This window comes from Canis aureus, chromosome 1, assembly GCF_053574225.1.
Source record: "Canis aureus isolate CA01 chromosome 1, VMU_Caureus_v.1.0, whole genome shotgun sequence".
Lineage (NCBI taxonomy): Eukaryota > Metazoa > Chordata > Mammalia > Carnivora > Canidae > Canis > Canis aureus.
The window spans coordinates 8,549,380-8,569,828 of record NC_135611.1 but is presented as its reverse complement, the minus strand read 5'-3'; the positions used below and the strand labels follow the sequence as shown (position 1 = coordinate 8,569,828).

The window sequence follows — 20,449 nt, the reverse complement described above, 5'->3', positions numbered from 1 at the left end:
TCCCACCCAGATCCATAAAGTGCAGACAAATTAGCTCTCCTGGTTTAACCTTCTGCCAGAAACAAGACAGCCACCCACTCCCTGCCCCCTTATCCACAGAAACTTCTCGGCTTCTCCTCATTTCTCTCACATGACAGCTCTGCTGTCTGCATGTGTTTCAATCAATCACACTCACCCAAGATAAATGGTATGGGAAATGGGGACTCGCCCAGCATACCTGCAGCACAGGAATGACAGGACAGAGAGACTCAATAAACTTGTTCCAGGTCACTGCTGTCATCATCAATCGTCCCTGCAGCAGATACAGCAAAATGGCCTTGGCAGCAGCATTCACCTGTTCAACAACATGGATCACACAATCCAACAAAGTGAGGCTCCTGTTAAAGTCACCTATGTATCTGTAACATTGTCTAAAATCTGGAAAAGTGCTCTAACCAACAACTCTTTCTTCAAATGCTCGTATTCCATAGCTTCATCTTACATTCTGTTCTCAGCTAGTCTTCCTCCCTAATCATTCCTTTTTTCTAACCTTTAAGCTGTAATTTTTCATTAAATAAAAATTTCCTTGATGAAGTAACCTGATTTCTATAATACTGTAGAATTCATGTCCTACATGAAAAACATAACAACTTCCTCTGAATTCTTGGAGAACAAGTATGTGCTCTTATCTTGATTCTCACATTTTCCTTAACATTCCTTTTTATGTAAATAACATGTCAACTGAAACCATAAATCCAAAGCAAGTTTCTTTTTAGCTTCTCATCATACGATCTAGTTATATTAGAATAGTATCTTGATTTAACTGAGTATCTAATAATTACACTTGTCTTTTGCATTTACTCTTAGCATGCCATACCTCATTTTTGGGCTCTTGAATGCCAAATGCAGAGATTTCATACAGAACTTTCGGGTGAAGTAGAAAATGAATTCCGTTACAAAGTGAAGACACAGGTTTAGTGACGTTATAGACACCTAAACATTCCTGTAAAACAGTTTTTAAAAATTATTGATGCTGATTTTTCCAAAGGATTCCTCTTTCTTCTGTTTACAATTCAATTCCAATTTAACTTTCCACTTCACTGAAACTTTTCTTTTACCTGGTAGAGGATGAAAAACATTTCTCTTACCTCTGAGTTTACATGACATATGTGTTATGTTTCTTTCTGCCAACAAGTGGAGTTTTGATAAATTAAATAACCAAAATTCTGAGACAATCATAATCTCTTGAAGTTATTCATAATGATAGGTATTAAAAAATAACATTTAATAAACCTATCCTAGGGTGTTTACATTTTGCTTACTGAGGTTTGAGAAAGATAATGATAATGGTTGCACAATAGTGTCAACGTACTTAATGACTCTTAACTGTACACTTAAAAATGACTAAATTGAAAATTTTGTGTTACTTGTATTTTACCACATTTTTAAAAGCAAATCAGAAATAGATGAGGAAAGAACTAGTGTACTGAATGGCTGCACTGAGGAATTCCATCCAAACAAATAAAGATACAGAAAATGTGAAAGAGCACTTAAAAGACACAAAGGATAAAATAAGAAGGCCTAACAGATCTCTACTCAGAGGGAACAGCAAGGATAAGAGAAACAGTAGTGAATAAGAATTATCCAAAAATGAAGGTAGACAGGATTCTTTCGGCTGAAGAGTAATAAACAAGATAAATAAAAAATGTACACAAAGACCCTGTAGTGAAACTGCAGAACACAGTGACAAGGACTTTCCTGTCTTAAAAGCAACTGGAGAAAAAAATTCAAGGAAATTATAATCTAACTGCTAGCAGAATTTTCCAACAATGATAGAAGCCTAAAAACAACAAACCACCTTTGGCAGAGTACTAAAGGGAAATCGCAGCAGACCTCAAGTTCTACATCCACATCCTGCTCAACTATCATTCAGGAGGAAAGTAAAATGAAGGCACTTTCAGATACATGTACTATTAGCTACAGACTGTCAATGAAAATACTGACGAACTTATTTCAGCAAAAAGGAGACTGAACCTAAATTTCTATCAATATAAAGTATTTCAAACTAAAGAGCATTAATGAATGAACCAGTAGGAGTCCAACTATTAAATGAAAGGCCTAAGGCAGAAAAAACATACGTATGGTATGAAATTATATACTTTTTTAAGCAGAAAAAACAATGTATATATTATATATAAAGACATACATAAAAAAAGACATACATATATAATAAAAATATTTAAAGCACATAGATGGAAAGGACAAACATCAACTTTATAAAAGTGGTTGTCCTGGTGGATGGAGGAAGTGGGAAAAAGGAAGAAGCTTCAGTTACAACTAATATTTTTATTTCTGGGGATAAAAAGAGGGTCAGAAGTAAAACTGGAAAAATGTAAACATTTGTTATATCTGGTTAGCATTTACAAGAAAGTTAAATAGAAGAGTACACAGAAACATATTTTTAGTACTGTCCTATGTACAATGTTCTTTTTAACATTTAAAGTTAATATCTTATATACTATTCTACACTGAAATATTTTATAACTTAAAAAGAGAGAAACATATTTTCTTCAAAAGAAAAATATTACTAAGAAAACAGATCTGACACTGTAAAATTTAAGGCTAATAATCTAAAACTTTTCCTGAGCATAGAAATGACTTTTGTTTTTTTAAGATTTTATTAGGGAGGGGAGGGAAGAGGGGGAAGTAGACTGACTCCCTGTTGATCAGGGAGCCCAAAGTGGGGCTCGATCCCAAGACCCTGAGATCATGACCTGAGCAGAAGGCAGACGCTTAACCAACTGAGCCACCCAGGCGCCCCAGAAATGACTTTTGAATACATGGCAGAAATTAACATTTTCTTATAGTGCTTCTATCATTAAATAACACAACACAAATATAATTCTTAATAAAACTTCTAGTAAGGCAATTTAATAGCTAGACTTGCTACTTAAGGGAATTAACAGCAAAAATTTCTTAAAGTTCACTAATAATTATCATTTACTTTTATGGTAATAATTCTTATAGCTCATGTAAAATATCAACTAATTTTAGAGTTTTGATAAGAGAATCCAGTTGGTAGAGCTGGTTCAGTTGGTAGAGCATGAATCCTTGTTCTCAGGGTCAGGAGTTCAAGCCCCATGCTGGGTATGAAACCTACTTGAAAAATAAAATAAAATGCTATTTAAATAAATTAACTAATTTAATTTACTTTAATTAAATAAGAGCATCCACTATTAGCTCTCCCCCAAACAAACAAACAAAAAGAAAACAAAAACCCACCTTAGTAATTTCCAGACAGCAGTTATAAGTTTCAATTTTCACTTGCAGTAATGGGTGAGATAACATGCGCAGAAACACCTTCTGACTTTCTCCTTGAAGTAATGGACTGGCCTGCGCAGATTTGCAGCTGGTAAGAAGGTAAAACATCCAAGGCATCTAAGTTAAGTGAGTTACTAAAGAAACTTAGGAGCATAGTGGAAGGGGTTTCTTCCTACTCTAATTCCTCCAACTGGGATCTTACTTACTAATCCACTATTAATATTTACCCCAAGCACTTGTCTCAATGGAAAAAATATGCTCCTAAAAAGTACAAAACAAGTCTTTAAAAATCCCTATTTGGAATGCAAACAGATACAGCCATTATGGAAAACAGAATGGTGTTTCCTCAAAATAAAAACTACCATATGATCCAGCAATCCCACTTCTGGTTATAAAGTACCCTCCCGTGTTCATCCCAGTATTATTCACACTAGTGAATACAGCTGACCTTTGAACAACACAGGGTTAGGGGCAGTGACCTCCACACAGTTAAAAATCCATGTATAACTTTTGGTGCCCCAAAAAGTTAACTACTAATAGCCTACTGTTGACCAGAAGCCCTCCCACTAACATACATAGACGATTAACATATAATTTGTATATTATATGCATTACACATACATTGTATTCGTACAATAAAGCTAGAGGGGAAAAAGTTTTAAAAATGATAAGAAAATACATTTACAATACTGTATATATATTTACTGAAAAAAAAAAAAACAATATAAATGGATCCTCACAATTCAAATCTCTATTGTTTAAGGGTTAACACAATACGGAAACAACCAAGTGTCCATCAATGGATGAACAAATAAAGAAAATGTAGTATATACATTTGGAATATACAATAGAGTACTATTCGGCCTTAAAAAGAAGAAAATCCTATCATTTGTAACAACATAGATGAAGCAAGGAGGACATTAAGCCAAGTAAGATAAGCCAGGTACAGAAAGACAAATATACTGCATAATCTCATTTATTATCTAAATATAAATCTAAAAAAGTCAAACTCATAGAAGCAGAGAGTAGAATGGTGGTAGCCAGGTGGTGAGGAACACAGGGAATGCGGAGATGTTGGTCAAAGCGCACAGGTTTCAGTTATTCCGAATGTAAAAATTCTGGAGATCTAATGTACTCTAGGATGATACAGTTAATACTGTATTATATTCTTGATACTTGTTAAGAGAACAGATCTTAAACGTTCTCACCCCACTCCACCCCCACACACAGAGATATTAACTATGTGAGGTATAAATAAATAAACAATAAAAACCCATATTTAATCAGTATTTGTCATCATGGCATCTACTCTCTCCAAAAGCAATGAAGATACTAAATTCTAAATGGTAATCTGCTCCAATATCTTCAAAATATTTTTAAAATTTTTTTGAAGATTTTATTTATGAGCAGCCCCAGTAGCTCAGCGGTTTAGCCCCACCTTCAGCCCCAGGTGTGATCCTGGAGACCTGGGATCGAGTCCCACGTCAGGCTCCCTGCATGGAGACTGCTTCTCCCTTTGACTGTGTCTCTGCCTCTCTTTTTCTCTCTCTCTCTCATGAATAAATAAAATCTTTAAAAAAAAAAAACAAAAAAAAAACACATTTCCTTTCCTTTAAAAAAAGATTTTATTTATTTATTTATTTGAGAGAAAGTGAGCATAAGCAGGGGGAGGGAGGGAGGGAATTAGACTTCCCTGGTGAGCAGGGAGTCCGACATGGGGTTCAGTCCCAGTACCCCAGGATTATGTCCTAAACCGAAGGCAGATGCTTAACCGAAGGCAGATGCTTAACAAACTGAGCAACCCAGGTGTCCCCAATGTCTTCAAAATAAATTAACTGATGCATGATGCATTCTAAAAATCTATATGGGAAAAAGGTAGGAAGCAATGAAACATTAAAAAAAAATCCTCAATTTAAGTTATTAACTAAAACCTTAAAGGTAGGGCAGCCTGGGTGGCTCAGAGGTTTAGGCTACCTTCAGCCCAGGGCGTGATCCTGGAGACCCGGGATTGAGTCCCACATCAGGCTCCCTGCATGAAACCTGCTTCTCCCTCTGCCTGTGTCTCTGCCCCTCTGTGTGTGTGTGTGTCTCATGAATAAATAAAAATATTTTTTTAAAAATAAATAAATAAAACCTTAAAGGTAAATAAATAAACAAATATGCTTGACTACTTAGTTTGGATGGATGCCAAACAAATGTATAAAATCCAGGGATAATTAATCTTGATTACAGGCATGACATTTTTAGTTTACCCTTGAATAAAATAGCTGACTGCCTTAATGTAGCTATATATGTATAGTTTAGAGGTTAGACATATATAAAAATAATTTTAATTAAAAAAAAACAGAAACGAGATTTAAAACTAGTTCTATTTTCATTGCTCCTTCATTTCATTGCACACATACACAATACATCCTATAATAATATAATCATATCAAGAAAGAGAGTATTACATCTTTGAACACATGCAGATCATTTCCTTTATTAGGGGGAAATGCTGATGATAAGAAAAGCTTCTCAAGGCTTGGTCTGCCAGCTCTACTAATTCCAAGAGATTCTTCTCGCCCTAAAAAAACAGCAGAATGAAACAGTAAACATCAAGTTCATGTACAATAAAATTCTCAACAGCTAAATAAGCAACTTCAAGAAATTTGCTAAGAAAGAAAACAGATGAACATTTGAAGCGGATGGAGAGAGAAAATAAACCATAAGATACTCTAATGAGAGACAGCAAACAGGGTTGATGCAGGTGGGCGGGGAATGGAATAGATGGGTGAAGGGCATTATGGAGGGCACTGGTGATGAGCACTGGGTGTTGTATGTAAGGGATGAATCACTGAATTCTACTCCTGAAACCAACATTGCCCTGTATGTTAGCTAAGTAAAATTTAAATTAAAAAAAAAAAAAAAGGATGCCCGCTGGCTCAGCAGTTAAGCGGCTGCCTTCAATTCAGCTCAGGTTGTGATCCGGGGATCATGTTCTGCATCAGGCTCCCCATGGGAAGCCTGCTTCTCCCTCTGCCTATGTCTCTGCCTGTGTCTCTCGTCAATAAATAAATAAAATCTTAAAAAAAAAAAAAGAAAACAAATTAGATCATTCAGAGACCTTGAGACTATTCATATTTCCTTAAATTCACTTTTCCAACAAGCAAAATAAAAATGTCAGCCTAGGAGGGAAAATGTGGGAAAAGTTCTTAGCTCAATGCTGTAAGACACTTTATTTTTCACCTCTAAGTAGGCTTAAGATTACAATCGAATGGCCTCATTCTTCAGCTATTTGTTTGTAGCCCTATCTCCCCACTAACTGCAGACTAAAGGCAGGACTCATATTTTATGATCCACTCCCCTCTTCTACATGCTGACTGCTTCTACAAACATATAGGATGACTAATATATGCATGATTAACTGACCATGCAGAATACCACAGAAATAATTCAACTTAAAGACAGTTTGAACTTCTATCACAGAGGAAACAAGAAGCCAGTGGCACTGAGATATGGCTAAAGAAAAAGAAAAAAAATAATGGGTAAATAAACGAAAATTAGAGGCTGAGAAAGCTTCCACTGTAAAGAAGAAAAGGAGTAAGAATTTAGTTCATAATTTCTTAAGATTTTCAGGACCTGCTTTGGTACTTTCAAACAGTAAACAACTACTATAGTCACTGTCTACTTTAAGACTTACTAACCTCCCTTCTTTGATAACATACTAAACATCCCAACAATATCTCTAAAAGGATAAATAACAATACATAATTATTGCTATAACACTGCACCTAAAGTCATCCTACTTTACAAACAATCTAGTTCATAGTTTTATCTAATAAAAAATCAGGCTCTTCCTGTGAGTATGTAATAAGTGTCTATAAAATATTAAAGGAAAAATGTGACTATAGATAAGCACTAAAATGGCCCTTATAGTTGTTTGTCAACTGTCACTGTGTTCATATACAGTAAGTCACTTCAAAAAGGAACTCACTATTAAATATTAAGACATTGATAATAATTACTGCCTTTTTAAAAACCACTGGTCTCACGAATATACACCATTCATCCATCTAAAGTCACGTGTACCTTTACACAAATTACATCCTCACTTTAATCTGATAAATGACCACTCGGTAATAATGTATCCCATCTCCAACAATTTAGTTATTGTATGTCCACTAATTTGAAAATGTAGGTTACATTTTCTAAATATTTTAGCAAAGGAATTGTTAAAAGATATTAATGAAACTGTTTACCTCCTTCCCAACATCAGACAGGAAGTTACAGGTACATTCAATTGAATAAACAGCCTCTGCAGTTTGTTTATAAATACTGTAGTTTTCAGAATTCAACTGTTCCAAATATGCCACAACAGCTTCATGAATATTTGGATATTCCAAAGAAACAGGCATGTCCAAAGAAACTAGAAATAATGCTGCTGACATAGGCTCCGGTAAAAGGTGGCTTGCCTTTAATGAATTCAAAAAAAAAAAAAAAAAAAGTTAAAAATTTTTTAAGAAAAACATAGTAGACTATGATCTTAATGTAGCTAGCTCAACTTTATTTTTATCATTCTCTATCACAAACTCTATGCTTCTCCAAAAAAAACTCTATGCCCTAACACACCACTCACTCCTGTGTCTTGTTCAATATAATTTTCTTCTGCCCAGAGTTAAGTCCAGTCCAAATTTCAACTCTTTCCCAAAGCCTGGGACACAGGATACTTCCTTCTTCCCAAACCAAAAACCAGAACTACCCTCCCTCTGAGCCTTCTACCTTGTTTATAACTCTGCTACTGAACTGAAGGCAGGAGGCTTTTTGATCTAAGTATTTTGTACTGTGCACATAAATCTCCAGGATAATGCAATAAACTCCTAAAGACAAGAAGAGCACTTTCCTACCAAAGCCAAACACCTAACCCAGGGCTTATTAATGACACACTGAATTAAGTAACACTACATTAAATAGAACTATAGATTGATTTGAACATAAATTATTTTAGCTTGTATTTTAGAGTGCTAAAGGGGAATTCAACAATATTTAAATAGTTCTAGAACACCCAGAGAAGACTGACCCTTAATTAGTATAAAACCACAGGCCCAAATGAAATATTACACATTTTTTAGCCTGAAATCAACAGATTTAAAATTGAAAGAAATGATTCTAATTTGGTGATAGGATTCTATGAATCAGTGAAGGAAATGAAAAAGATTAAAAATTCAATGTTCAAAGAAAATCACTTGACAGAGCTCACTGCTTTGGCTGAAATGATGTCTTTATTAAATGAGGTTTGGTCACCATTTATTTCATGGATAACCTATCTTAAGGATAACTAGTAACTGCCTGAAAATCTAAGATTAAGGACTAAATCAGCTAAACAATCTTTCGGAATGATACAAAGTTACCAAATAAATATCAGAAAGTATAGGTATCAGGGAACCTGGGTGGCTCAGTTGTTAAGCATCTGCCTTCAGCTCAGGTCATGATCTCGGGGTCCTAGGACCCAGCCCTATGTCAGGATCCTCCTCAAAGGGGAGCTTAATTCTCCCCCTGCCTTCCTCCCTCTACTTACGCATGCACTTTTTCTCTCTCTCAAATAAATAAATAAAATGTTAAAAAAAAAAAAAACTATAGGTTTTAGGTTACTAAACGTGAGGAAAAAAACAGCTATTAATAGCTATTAGGAAGTCAAGAAAAATTTCATGATCCTGTGAAGAGGTCTCTTAGTAGAAAAAAGAGAGGCAAATTGAATTACCTGATCAACTATTATTTGCTCACTCAGTAAATACTTATTGGGCCCCTATAGTGTTCCCTTACTACAGACCAGATCCTGGGGACATAGCAGGAAGAAAATTGAGCCTCTGCCCTCATGAGGTGAACATTCCAGCAGAGAAGGCAAAGTAAATTAATATATTTCATAAGACATCAGGTGTCACCAGCAGTGCTAAGAAAAAAAAAACAAACAGAAACAAGCAAAAAACACACCAACGGATGGGAAAGATGGAGAGGAACAAAACTAAAATGCAGAGTAGAACAAGGAAAGTGCTACTGCTCTAGAGTAGCAGGGGAAGGCTTCTCTGATAAGGCGACAGCTAAGTAAAGACATGGAGGAGTGAGGAGCCATATGGATATCTGGGGGAAAAGCGTCCGTAGAGGACGGAACTGCAAGTACAAAGTCCCAGAGATAGGATTTATTTAGCAGCAAGGAGGCCAGTACACCTAATGCTGAGGGATGGGTCAGGGGCAGCAGTGACCACATCAGGTAAGGCTTGGTGACTTGTCTTTGGAGGAAGCACTGGAAAATTTCAAGCAGGTATCAAGAGCAATCTGTAGGGAAGAGATGAAACAGTGCAAGGATGGAAGGAGGGTCATCAATGAGGAAGTTACAGGAACAATCAAGGCAAGAAAGGGACTTGAACCCTGATAGCAATGGTGGGAATGGCGAGAACTGTTCAGATTCCAGACAGATGTCAAGGAAGAAATGACAAATTCTGCAAAGGGACTAGATCTAGGCATATATGAAAGAGAGGAATCAGACTCTAAGCTTTCTTCCTGATCAACAATCAATAAGAAGAGTGAAGGTGGGGACGCCTGGGTGGCTCAGTGGTGAGCATCTGCCTTTGCCTAGGGCGTGATCCTAAGGTCCCAGGATCAAGTTCCACATCAGGCTTCCTGAGTCTGCTTCTCCCTCTGCCTATGTCTCTCTCTCTCTCTCTCTCTCTCTCTCTCTCTCTGTCTCTCATGAATAAATAAATAAAATCTTAAAAAAAAAAAGAAGGGTGAAGGTGCTATCTACCCAGAGAGGGAAGACGTAGAAAGAACAGAAGAAAAGAGAAGAACTGGGATTAAGTCACATTTTGCTGGAAACATCAATTGTCACCCAAGTGAAGATGTCAAAGAGGACGGTGAATAAATCTGAGTTTGTAGTCCAGGTGACACATGTGGTCTCGAATATAAATCCAGGAGGTGTCAGCAAACTGATGATGTTTAAGACCACAAATGGGATGATGTCTCATGAGGGCCTCAGTCCATCCTGAGGTTCTACTCCTTTCAAAGGTTAGGAAGAGAAAGGGGAATCAGCAAAGGCGATTTTGTGAGTTGGGCACTATGCTAAGATATTACATCCCCATGGATCTAATGCCAAAGGCATCGTGCTCTAGTTTACAATGACCTTTCTCTGGCTCTAGTCAAAAAAGAGAAGCTGATGTGAGAATTAAGCACCAAGGAGATGTCTAACATATCTCACTTAATAAATATTAACTTCTTTTCTTTCTTCTTTTCAGCCCCACTAAGGAATCCTGACATCTTCACTCTTCTTCATCTACATTTGAAACTTCATTATCTCAGCAACTCAAAGCACCATGCTACAGTGTTGAGTTTAATCGTGGCATGGTCCAACAGACTGACCACAGTCCACAGACTGGTAGCTGTCCTACGTCCATAAGCATTAGCCACATGTCAAAACTAATCACTGCAGAACTAATCAGTGCACATCTATCATCACTCTTTGATAAAAAGAATCAACAACATCATTTTGTGTGCTTAAGGGAAAAAGAAGCATAACACTGCTTTCTCTAAACCCTCCAGACTCAGCAGGCAGGGCATTATCTAAAGGGCTAGTGAGAACGCAGACCTTCAAGTCTTACTCCGGCACTAAAGGAGGAGAATATGCAAGATCTGATTAACAAGATCTCTAAATGATCCATTTGCACATTACACTTTAAGAAGTGCTGCTCTGACTCTATCGGATTTAGCAAATTATTGGACTATATATCTCACAGAAAAAGTCAAAGCCTTGTGGTATAAATTCTTCCTTACCTTCAGTCAGCTAGCTAAGAAACAGTCACAGAGGTTCCTAGGATGCTCTGGATCCTGCTTCAGCACAGGGCAGATATTTGTAGCTCTTATTTTATACCAATTTGATTTATCCAACCAGATTATTTTTCGTAAGATTGCTAATACACCGTTTAAACCTGTACATTCTCCCAAAATCTTTTCAAACAAATAATTATTGATTTCAAATAGGCCTGCAAGGTCATTTTGTCAAAACTTTCAAATCCAGGAAGTCTCTACAGAGATTCACGTTATCATTTTCCAACTTCCAAATTATGCATTTGGCAAGTGGCAACCCAAATATTAAAAACCACTTTCCAGGTTGGAAGTTTTAGAACAAACTGCACTTCAATTTTTAGTGGGCCAGCAACAGGCAGAGGGCAGCATAATCTTGTAATCATATAAACTGAAAGAAGAAATTTAACAGCAATGGCAGAGGATTTGTTTATATCTCATTCTAAAGTTCTTAAAGCAATTAACCAATTAACCAATATCTATTAACCAATATCTTAATTACTATCTCCTCCACAGCCTTATTTACTGTTCTAATGGAGTGCCAAGTTATATTTTTAGGAAAGCTACCAGGTATTCACAAATACTGATTTGCCTTCAAAAACGAAGACAATTAAATAAAAAAGAACTAACTTCCAAAAGTAAAAAGGCATGGAAGCTTTATTTTAGTCTAACACTGAAGTAACTCAAAATAAAACAAATTACTGATTTCTATTTTAATTACTTCCCCAAAAGCACATAGATGAAAAAAAAATCTATAATCAAAAGGTAATAAATAAAACTATATAGTTGAAAAGTCTTCCATCAGTAATACAACGTATAAATAGACTGATCATTTGTAATAAGTTAATGAAGCACTCTTAATTTTTCAGTTATATCTTATTATATAGTGAGGCATCCATATTTTAAATGCAATTAGTCTTATATGACTGGAATTCTCCAATGTCCAAGACTTCCAATGTAATACTAATTTTACATTGGAAAATTTCCTCAAAACAGAAAATTTCTTCAGATTAGTCACTTCTTCAAAGTAATTAATGAATGGAAGTTAAAAATTAAAATTAACAGAAGTGATACGCTTTTCCCTAAAGCAAAACACTAAGTTTAAAATTTAATGTTTTGGGGGTGCCTGGGTGGCTCAGTCAGTTAAGCATCTAACTCTTGACTGGGGTTCTGGTCATGATCTCAGGGTCCTGGGATGGAGCCCTACATCAGGCTCTGCATTCAGCATGGAGTCTGCTTGAGGTTCTCTCTCCCTCTGCTTCTGCCCCACCCCCGCCCCCTCTCGCTCTCTCTAAAATAAATAAGCTTCTTAAAAAAATTTAACATTTTGTTCTTGTTTTCCCAGGTGCTAATAGCTAATATAGTACATATAAAAATGTTATGAAAAAATGGAGGTTAGGGACACCTGGTGACTCAGCAGTTGAGCGTCTGCCTTCGGTTCAGGGAGTGATCATGGAGTCCTGAGATCGAGTCCCACATTGGCCTCCCTGCATGGAGCCTGCTTCTCCCTCTGCCTATGTATGTCTCTACCTCTCTGTGTGTGTGTCTCTCATGAATAAATAAATAAAATCTTTTAAAAAAAATGGGAGGTTAGGCTATATGCTCTGCAAAATTCTAGAAAACAAAAGGACAAAGGACAAAAGGCATAGGAAATAGTTCATTAGTTGCAGTAATTTCTCCTATACCTGCATTAAAACATGCCACACCTTTCTTTTTGCAATAAGTATATTACAAGACACTTGTGCATGAATGAGATGTTTTTATCACTAACATTCAAATTCAGCAATATAACCTCTATTTATGAGATGAGACATCTACAGTCATAAGACGATTTAAAAGAAATATCTACACATACTAAAATCATCTTTAACATAGTTATATAATAGAATTGTAATTTGCAATAAAAACTTAACTACAACAAGCAACAACAGTGATGAATCTCAAAAAAAAATAAAAATAAAAATAAAAAAAAAATACAAAACAAAACAAAACAAAAAAAACCTTGTCAGAAAGGAAGAGTTTAGCTTAGAAGAAAAAGGTAATGGATGGGGAAGCAACCTTTGAAATGCTGGTAATATTCTATTTCATGTCCCGGCATGGTGGTTACTTTTTAAACACAGGTATATTCACTTTGTAAAAATGTACTTGAACTGTGTACTTTTCTAAACCATGTTACACGATAATTTTAAGAAATTACCTAAAAAAATTTTTTTAGAATTAATGTTTTTTTTCTATCAAATGATTTGTAAAACTGTTCAGAAATGTTAGTCTTTCTCAATTACTACATTTCCAATATAATCTTTGTACACCATGAAATGATTACAAGAAATGTACAACAGAGCACTTACTTATAATATCCCATAAACTGTAAGCAATAGTGCCTGCCTTACCTTTTCAACAGGGAGAAGCATCTGCAGGACTCGGACTGCAAACAGTGAAACGCTGACAAAGGCCATTCGGTGGTGCACCAGCACTAACTCTGGCTGGTCCTGGCTCACTCCACTTTTATGGTAGCATATGGTATCTCCCAGGGACCTCAACACCATAAGCAGTTTTTCTTTCTGCAGACATTGAAGCACGAAACAGGAAAAAAACAATTTTAGGGAACCAATATGGAGACTTTCACAAATAATAATTTAAAATATTATGACTAAATAACAAAAATAAAAATGTATTCCTCCAAGAATAACCTATACATGCTGAGATGATTTAAAAAGGCAAAAAGGAATAATCAGCTCACCTAAAGTTTTTCCAAACAATATTTTTAATAATGAATAAAAATAAACAAAATACAAAAGCTTAATAAACCATACATTCCTCCTAGTTTCTAGTGTTTAATTGTTCTAACTTAAAAATCTGCATGCAATTTATTGGGCTTGCTGAATGCTTAACACAGTGGCAGGTATAATGGCGGAAAATGCATTATTAGTACAAGAGACATCCTTGCCCTCAAACTGATCCTAAAATTTCTAAAGAAATGAAACAGAAAAAGTCAGATAACTAAAAAAACAGTTAAATATCAAATTGTGTGAATCCTCCATGTAATAAGGTTGTTTCAAGGCAAATGTCCTGCCATCCTAATTTCTAGATAATTTACTACTTAAATAGAAGTTATATCCTTTAAATTGAAAGGCATACATAAAATACAAAGAAAAAGCTACAACATAGTCGGCTAACGTGCAAATCATTACAATATAGACCAAAATACATCTTACATTACACTGACATGCCCCTGTAAACTAGCTGATAAAAGGACAGCATCATAGTAGACATAGACAGTAAGACAGAAGAACAAAGGAGCACTGGAGATCTTACTCTCACCTTTCCACTGAGAATATATGAAAATAAAAATAGGAAATAACCTGTAGACTAAGGATAAAAATGTATGCCAAGAATGTTTTTATTCAAAGATGAATATACTAGAATCAAAACTAAAAGGTATGAGGCCTTAAAAAAATATATAAAGGATCAACACCACAATGAGATATTACTTCATCTATTAGGATGGCTATTGTCAAAAATAATGGAAAATAACAAGTGCTGGCAAAGATGTAGAGAAACTGGAATGGAACCTTTGTGCATTGCTGGTGAGTCTGTAAAATGATGAGGTCACAATGGAAACAGTATGTCAGTTCCTCAAAAAATTAAACGTAAAATTACTATATGCTCCAGCAATTTCACTTTTGGGTAATATACCTACGAGAATTGAAAAAAAACAGGGACTCAAACACATACTTGTACATCACTGTTCACAGAAACACTATTCACAACAGTGAAAAGGTAGAAACGTGCCTGTCAACAGATGAACAGATAGATAAAATGTGGTATGCTATACCTACATAATGTGAAATATTATTCAACCTTAAAAAGGAACAAAATTCTGACATATGACACAACATGGATGAGTCTTAAAAACATTATTTTGCATAAAATAAGCCACATACAGAAACACTGCTATTGTTCAATTCATTGCACTATGAGGTACCTACACCAACCAAATTCATAAAAACGTAGGATAGCAGTTGCCAGGGGCTGCGCCCAAGGGGGAAGGAGAGTTACTATTTAGTGGACGCACAGTTCCTGTTTGAGATGATGGAAAAGTTGTGGAGATAAACAGTGTGATTGTACAGTATGAATGCATTTAATACCACTGAATTATATACTCAAAAAGGGCTAAAATGGTAAATTTTATGTTAATATATGTTTTACCACACATACACAAATTGCATATAAATGAGTAAACTCTTATTATTTTACATGGATCACTTGATAAAGTCAAGTTTTTAAACAAACACAAAATTAAAACTATGATATTTCCTAATCACTGAAGATGTAAAAAAGACAAAATATTCTATACAGTAAAAAAATAGGAAACAAAAAAGGTAGCAAAATTAATAATTTACACATATAAAGAAAGATACCTTTATCTTTGGGCATAAAAGGTTAAAAATTAAACGTCTAATGAAATATGAATCAAAAAAATATACTAAATAGGAAAAATGAATAATTCAGGGCAAAAAAGAAAAACCTGGATAAAGGGGTAATTTTCTTTTGATAAAATGCAGAATTAAGAGTACAGACCCAATATGAATTGAGTCTGTGTGGTCTAAATAACATACAATATCAGGCAAATCCTGTTATTGAAACAAAGATAGTTTTACAAGTTTTAACCTAGTCATTTTCAGCATAATTCATAAATAAGTAGATATAAACTCTGAACATTTCAAAGAACACAACTTCTCAAGTAGCCAAGAATCACTGACAAAAACTAAACATGTACTTAACCAAAAAGAAAACTATGAAATATACTTATTTTCTTGAGAGTAGAATCCCAAGAAAGTAAAACTAAAAATCAATTAAATTTAAACCAGAAACCATTATATTAATAACTACCAGTCTAAAGAAAACAAACCAGAAACACAGTGACAGTCTTATACTATGTTGACATGCAACATTTCTCCATAAAAATACTTTTATATAAAATGGTTCACAGTTTTAATTCACTGAGCTAGAAATGTTCAAAAGGCTGTGGAGTCGTTGCTGGAGAGGGTGAGGGAGGCTACCTTTTAGAGGATATTCATAGCTTTTACAAAAGAAGGCAAAGAATTGCAAAATATTCCAAATATTCTCAATAAAACAGAATTTACAGGGAATATTCCAAATATTCTCAATAAAACAGAATTTATAGGGCAAACACAATTTCTCTACTATGTGCACATGACAAGATAGGCAGTAGATACTGTGAAGCATCTGAAAACAGCAAATGGATCAGGCTCTCCACCTTCCATGCTTCCAGCCTCACGCTCCACTCCCTTCCACTACAGCCTGTGCAAACCTCGCCATGCATCCTGTGGAAGAGCAAGCCCACCTTGCCTTCAGAATGGAGGCTAAACTACACGACCCACCATTGTCTCTCCCACATCTTCCACCATGTATGGCTTGCATGCCCCCACCAGCATCCCCTTCACACACCAGTCAGGATTACACACTCCTCCCTGTCCTTCCTTTCCCCTCTGCCAGATAAAAACCCTTCCTTTACTGCTTAGCCAAATCATACTGATAATTTAATATTCATTTCAGTCATGATTTCCAAAAAGGCTCCCCCCACCCCCAAGATTCTAAGTTGAGAATGTTGTCAAGGCATCCTTGCAAATAAAACATGATTGAAAACCTTCTTAAGTGATTCTTAAGTGACCCTGAAAAAGAAAATGAGCCTCCATTTCCTCATCTATAACATGTGTTAATCTGCCTTATGGGATAATCATGATGATTATGTGACTTCAAAAACACACAGTGCTTAAACAGGAACTACAACGGAGTAAGTGCTACCCTTAAACTATCTTTTTAAACTATCATTCCTCTCTGCTTACCTCTGTTTTACACAGCAAAAGTACCTATCTTCCACAAGAGTCAAAAGAATGGCCTCTTACTTATCTTGTGCCCCCAGGGCCTAGCATATAAGGGGCAATCAAGAAATGTTTGGTGAGCTGAAATAACGGTCTCTGGACTGATGGCAGCAGCAGGGCAGGCATATGCTAATTAGAGATTCCACTCACCCAATTATAAATTCACAGTCGGCTTCACTTACCCTTACTGGGTACAAAGCCTTTCTCTCCAGAAGCGTTCACAACGCTCTCAGCCCCGCTTGAACTCCAACTAGCAATTCTTCGACATACCTGAAAAGCTAAGTTACTCACTGCCAGCAGGTCCGATGGGAATGTAGAAGCAAGGAGTCACACAGAAGGAGAAAAGACTGTTTTTCACTACAGTGCAATGACAGAAGCCACAGAGAGGAGAAAGTAAAACATGAAGAAAGACAGTCCCTCCTCTCCCCCACAAGCTTGGGGTTATCAGGCATGAGGTGAAGATCCTCATTCCTTGAACCTACTACTCACCATGTGATGTGAATGAAGATAAAAACAGACTTGATTTCAAAGGGAAGCAAAGAAGGGATGGAATACTTTAGGTCAACCTAACTTTTGTAAGTGCTTAACAAATTTATCTTAACAAAATATAACCATTCAGTAAAAATGTTTTTCTCTTATTTACTTCAAGGGAAATAAAAACATTCAATGAATGGGCGTGGAGAATACTTTCGACTATGCTTACACAACTAAGGTATGGAGTTCCAGACAGGACTATTTTAAACACCATCGGGAAAAGTCTAGAGATCTGATTACATATACTCAGGTTTCTGCTTTCTGAATTGGTAGCAACATATTTATTATTTTGTTCCTTTAATGCCTCAACAAAAATACTGCTTCTATCTTCCTTTTTAAACTTGATAAAAGTAGGAACATTAAGAAATTCTATTGTTTGCTTCTATTAATATATACCCAAAGGAATGATTTTTTTTCCTTAGTAGGCATTCATTCTTTTAAACAAGTAAATCAAATATAATTTTAAGCAGTATGGTTTTATTTAACATTTCTATCATACCAATTGGCACTTCTACAACAGATTTAACCTTTAAAGTAAAAATAATTCATTGAATCATAAAAGATCAGCAGCCAAAAGTTAAAAGTGAATGACTAACTTTTACAGATGAATGTTCTGGCCAAGAAAATTTAAGTTAATTTAAGAAGCAACCGATAAAACATTCTTCACACTTCTAAGAAAAAAATCACTTGTTGAAAACCTTCAATATGTGAAAATCTTCTAGAAGTACTACCAAATAGTATGATAACCTTAAGGACTAAAGAAAAACTAAGATTAAGAACTATTATCCCTAATTTATGGATAAAAAAATCAAAGACTTGAAATAATATATTATACCTATTATAAAATACATGTTTCTATTTTCAAGAGCTGTGTGTGTGTGTGTATTTTAAGGTTTGGGTTTTCCCACACACAGGTATTGGTATTAAGTAAACATCAGGGGCAGCCTGGGTGGCCCAGCAGTTTAGCTCCGCCTTTAGCCCAGGGCCTGATCCTGGAGACCCAGGATCCAGGAGTTGGACTCCCTGCTTGGAGCCTGCTTCTCCCTCTGCCTGTGTCTCTGCCTCTCTGTCTCTCTGTGTCTCTTGTAAATAAATAAAATCTTAAAAAAAAAATAAGTACACATCAGTATTTTGTTTTTTAGGTTCTAACGTCTATTCACAAGAACCAGGCAGTCTATAACAAAGTTTAATAAAACAAAGGTAAAAAATAAAATATAATATAAAATAAAATAAAATAAAATAAAATAAAATAAAATAAAATAAAATAAAATAAAAATAAAATAAAATAAAATAAAATAAAAAATAAAATAAAATAAAAATAAAATAAAACAAAGGTAGACCTAGGTCAACATAACAAAAAGAGAAAAAAAATGGCAACGATGGGAATCAAAATATATTTTTGTGACTAATAAATTTTGCTTTTGCTTCTCTGACAGGAAGGCATAAATAAAAAAAGAAAGACTTAAGTTACCAGCTTACATTAATAGAAAAGACAGATTATCAGTTCTTCAAAGAAATCGGATGATAATTTTAAAACGGAAGACATAAAATGACAATTTATGATATACTGAAATGTAAAAAAGAATATGGTTTCCAAATACATGGAGACATACATATTTAAGGAAATAGTATCTAACACTCCTGAGGTTCCTATACACGTTAGTCACTCATCTGAAATATTACTTATCAAAACACTTCTTTCAAAAAAATAAAGCCGTAACTCTCAAAAATTATCTTCCCTACTGAAATTCAAATAGCAAAGAACACAGCATCTAGTAATAAAATGAATTTCTGATACACACAACATGACTGTATCTCAGAATAATCTCACTCAAAGATAGCAGACAAAAAAGCATGAGTTCATAGATACAAAATTCTAGAAAATGCAAACTAATCTACATCATGTGTATCCATGTCAAAATGTATCAAAAAACTTTTTAAAACATGTGCAGCTTATTATATGTCAATTATACCTCAATAAAGCTGTTAAAAACCCACATAAATATATATTCACACAGATATGACTAAACAATGAGAAATGTGCAAAATCTATATGAGAAAAATACTCTTAAAAGACGAACATGTAGACTTCAAGAAATAGAGCATGTTTTTCCCAAGATGTGAAGAAAATCTATAATTCAAAATCCAGAACCAATCTTTTTTAAAAAACTGACTAAGGCAGCTATATAAAAAAATGAACAAATATAGGAGCACCTGGGTGACTCAGTGGGTTAAGTGGCGACTCTTGATTTTGGCTCAGATCGTGACCTCACAGTCATGAGATGACATCCCACTCAGCAGGGAGTCTGCTGGAGATTCTCTTTCATTTCCTCCACCCCTCCCACCTTTGCTCTTGCACTGTCTCTCTCAAATCTTTTTTAAAAAATAAACAAATGAATAAAAGATTTTGCAGAGTCAAAAGCATCATTAGGAAAGTGAAAGAAAGAAAGAAAGAAAGAAAGAAAGAAAGAAAGAAAGAAAGAAAGAAAGAGAAAGAGAGAGAGAGAGAAAGAAAGAAAGAAAGAAAGAAAGAAAGAAAGAAAGAAAGAGAAAGAAAGAAAGAAAGAAAGAAAGAAAGAAAGAAAGAAAGAAAGAAAGAGAGGGAGGGAGGGAGGGAGGGAGGGAGGGAGGGAGGGAGGGAGGAAGGAAGGAAGGAAGGAAGGAAGGAAGGAAGGAAGGAAAAGAAAAAGAAAAAGAAAAAGAAAAATCTGAGGAAATAAAAATTACAACCTGTCTTGGGAAGTCAAGGTCCTTAATATATAAAAGCTCATAGAAATCAGAACACAAGACCAATGACCCAAGAGATAAATGGATAAATGCCTGGACTGCTTATAGAAAAAGAAATGAAAATGATGTTACAAAAAAGATCCTCAACT

General features: G+C 35.1%; 1 protein-coding gene across 11 annotated transcripts in view; it reads right to left on the bottom strand.

Moving 5' to 3' along the window:
• RTTN (rotatin) overlaps nucleotides 1–20,449 on the bottom strand; it is a 142,444-nt gene that overhangs the window by 102,369 nt on the left and 19,626 nt on the right. For 10 of the 11 annotated variants that reach the window (XR_013372539.1, XR_013372529.1, XR_013372560.1 and 7 more), the window contains 6 exons: nucleotides 13,524–13,694; nucleotides 7,542–7,754; nucleotides 5,754–5,866; nucleotides 3,262–3,388; nucleotides 857–982; nucleotides 218–334 (listed from right to left, as the gene is read on the bottom strand). Coding sequence is in view for 7 of the 11 variants with exons in the window: in XM_077884546.1 (XP_077740672.1) it covers nucleotides 218–334; nucleotides 857–982; nucleotides 3,262–3,388; nucleotides 5,754–5,866; nucleotides 7,542–7,754; nucleotides 13,524–13,694 (867 nt within the window). In the remaining 4 variants the exon portion in view is untranslated. Of the gene's footprint in view, nucleotides 1–217; nucleotides 335–856; nucleotides 983–3,261; nucleotides 3,389–5,753; nucleotides 5,867–7,541; nucleotides 7,755–13,523; nucleotides 13,695–14,454; nucleotides 14,674–20,449 lie in introns of those variants that run through there. The other variant, XM_077884699.1, reaches the window with a different exon arrangement.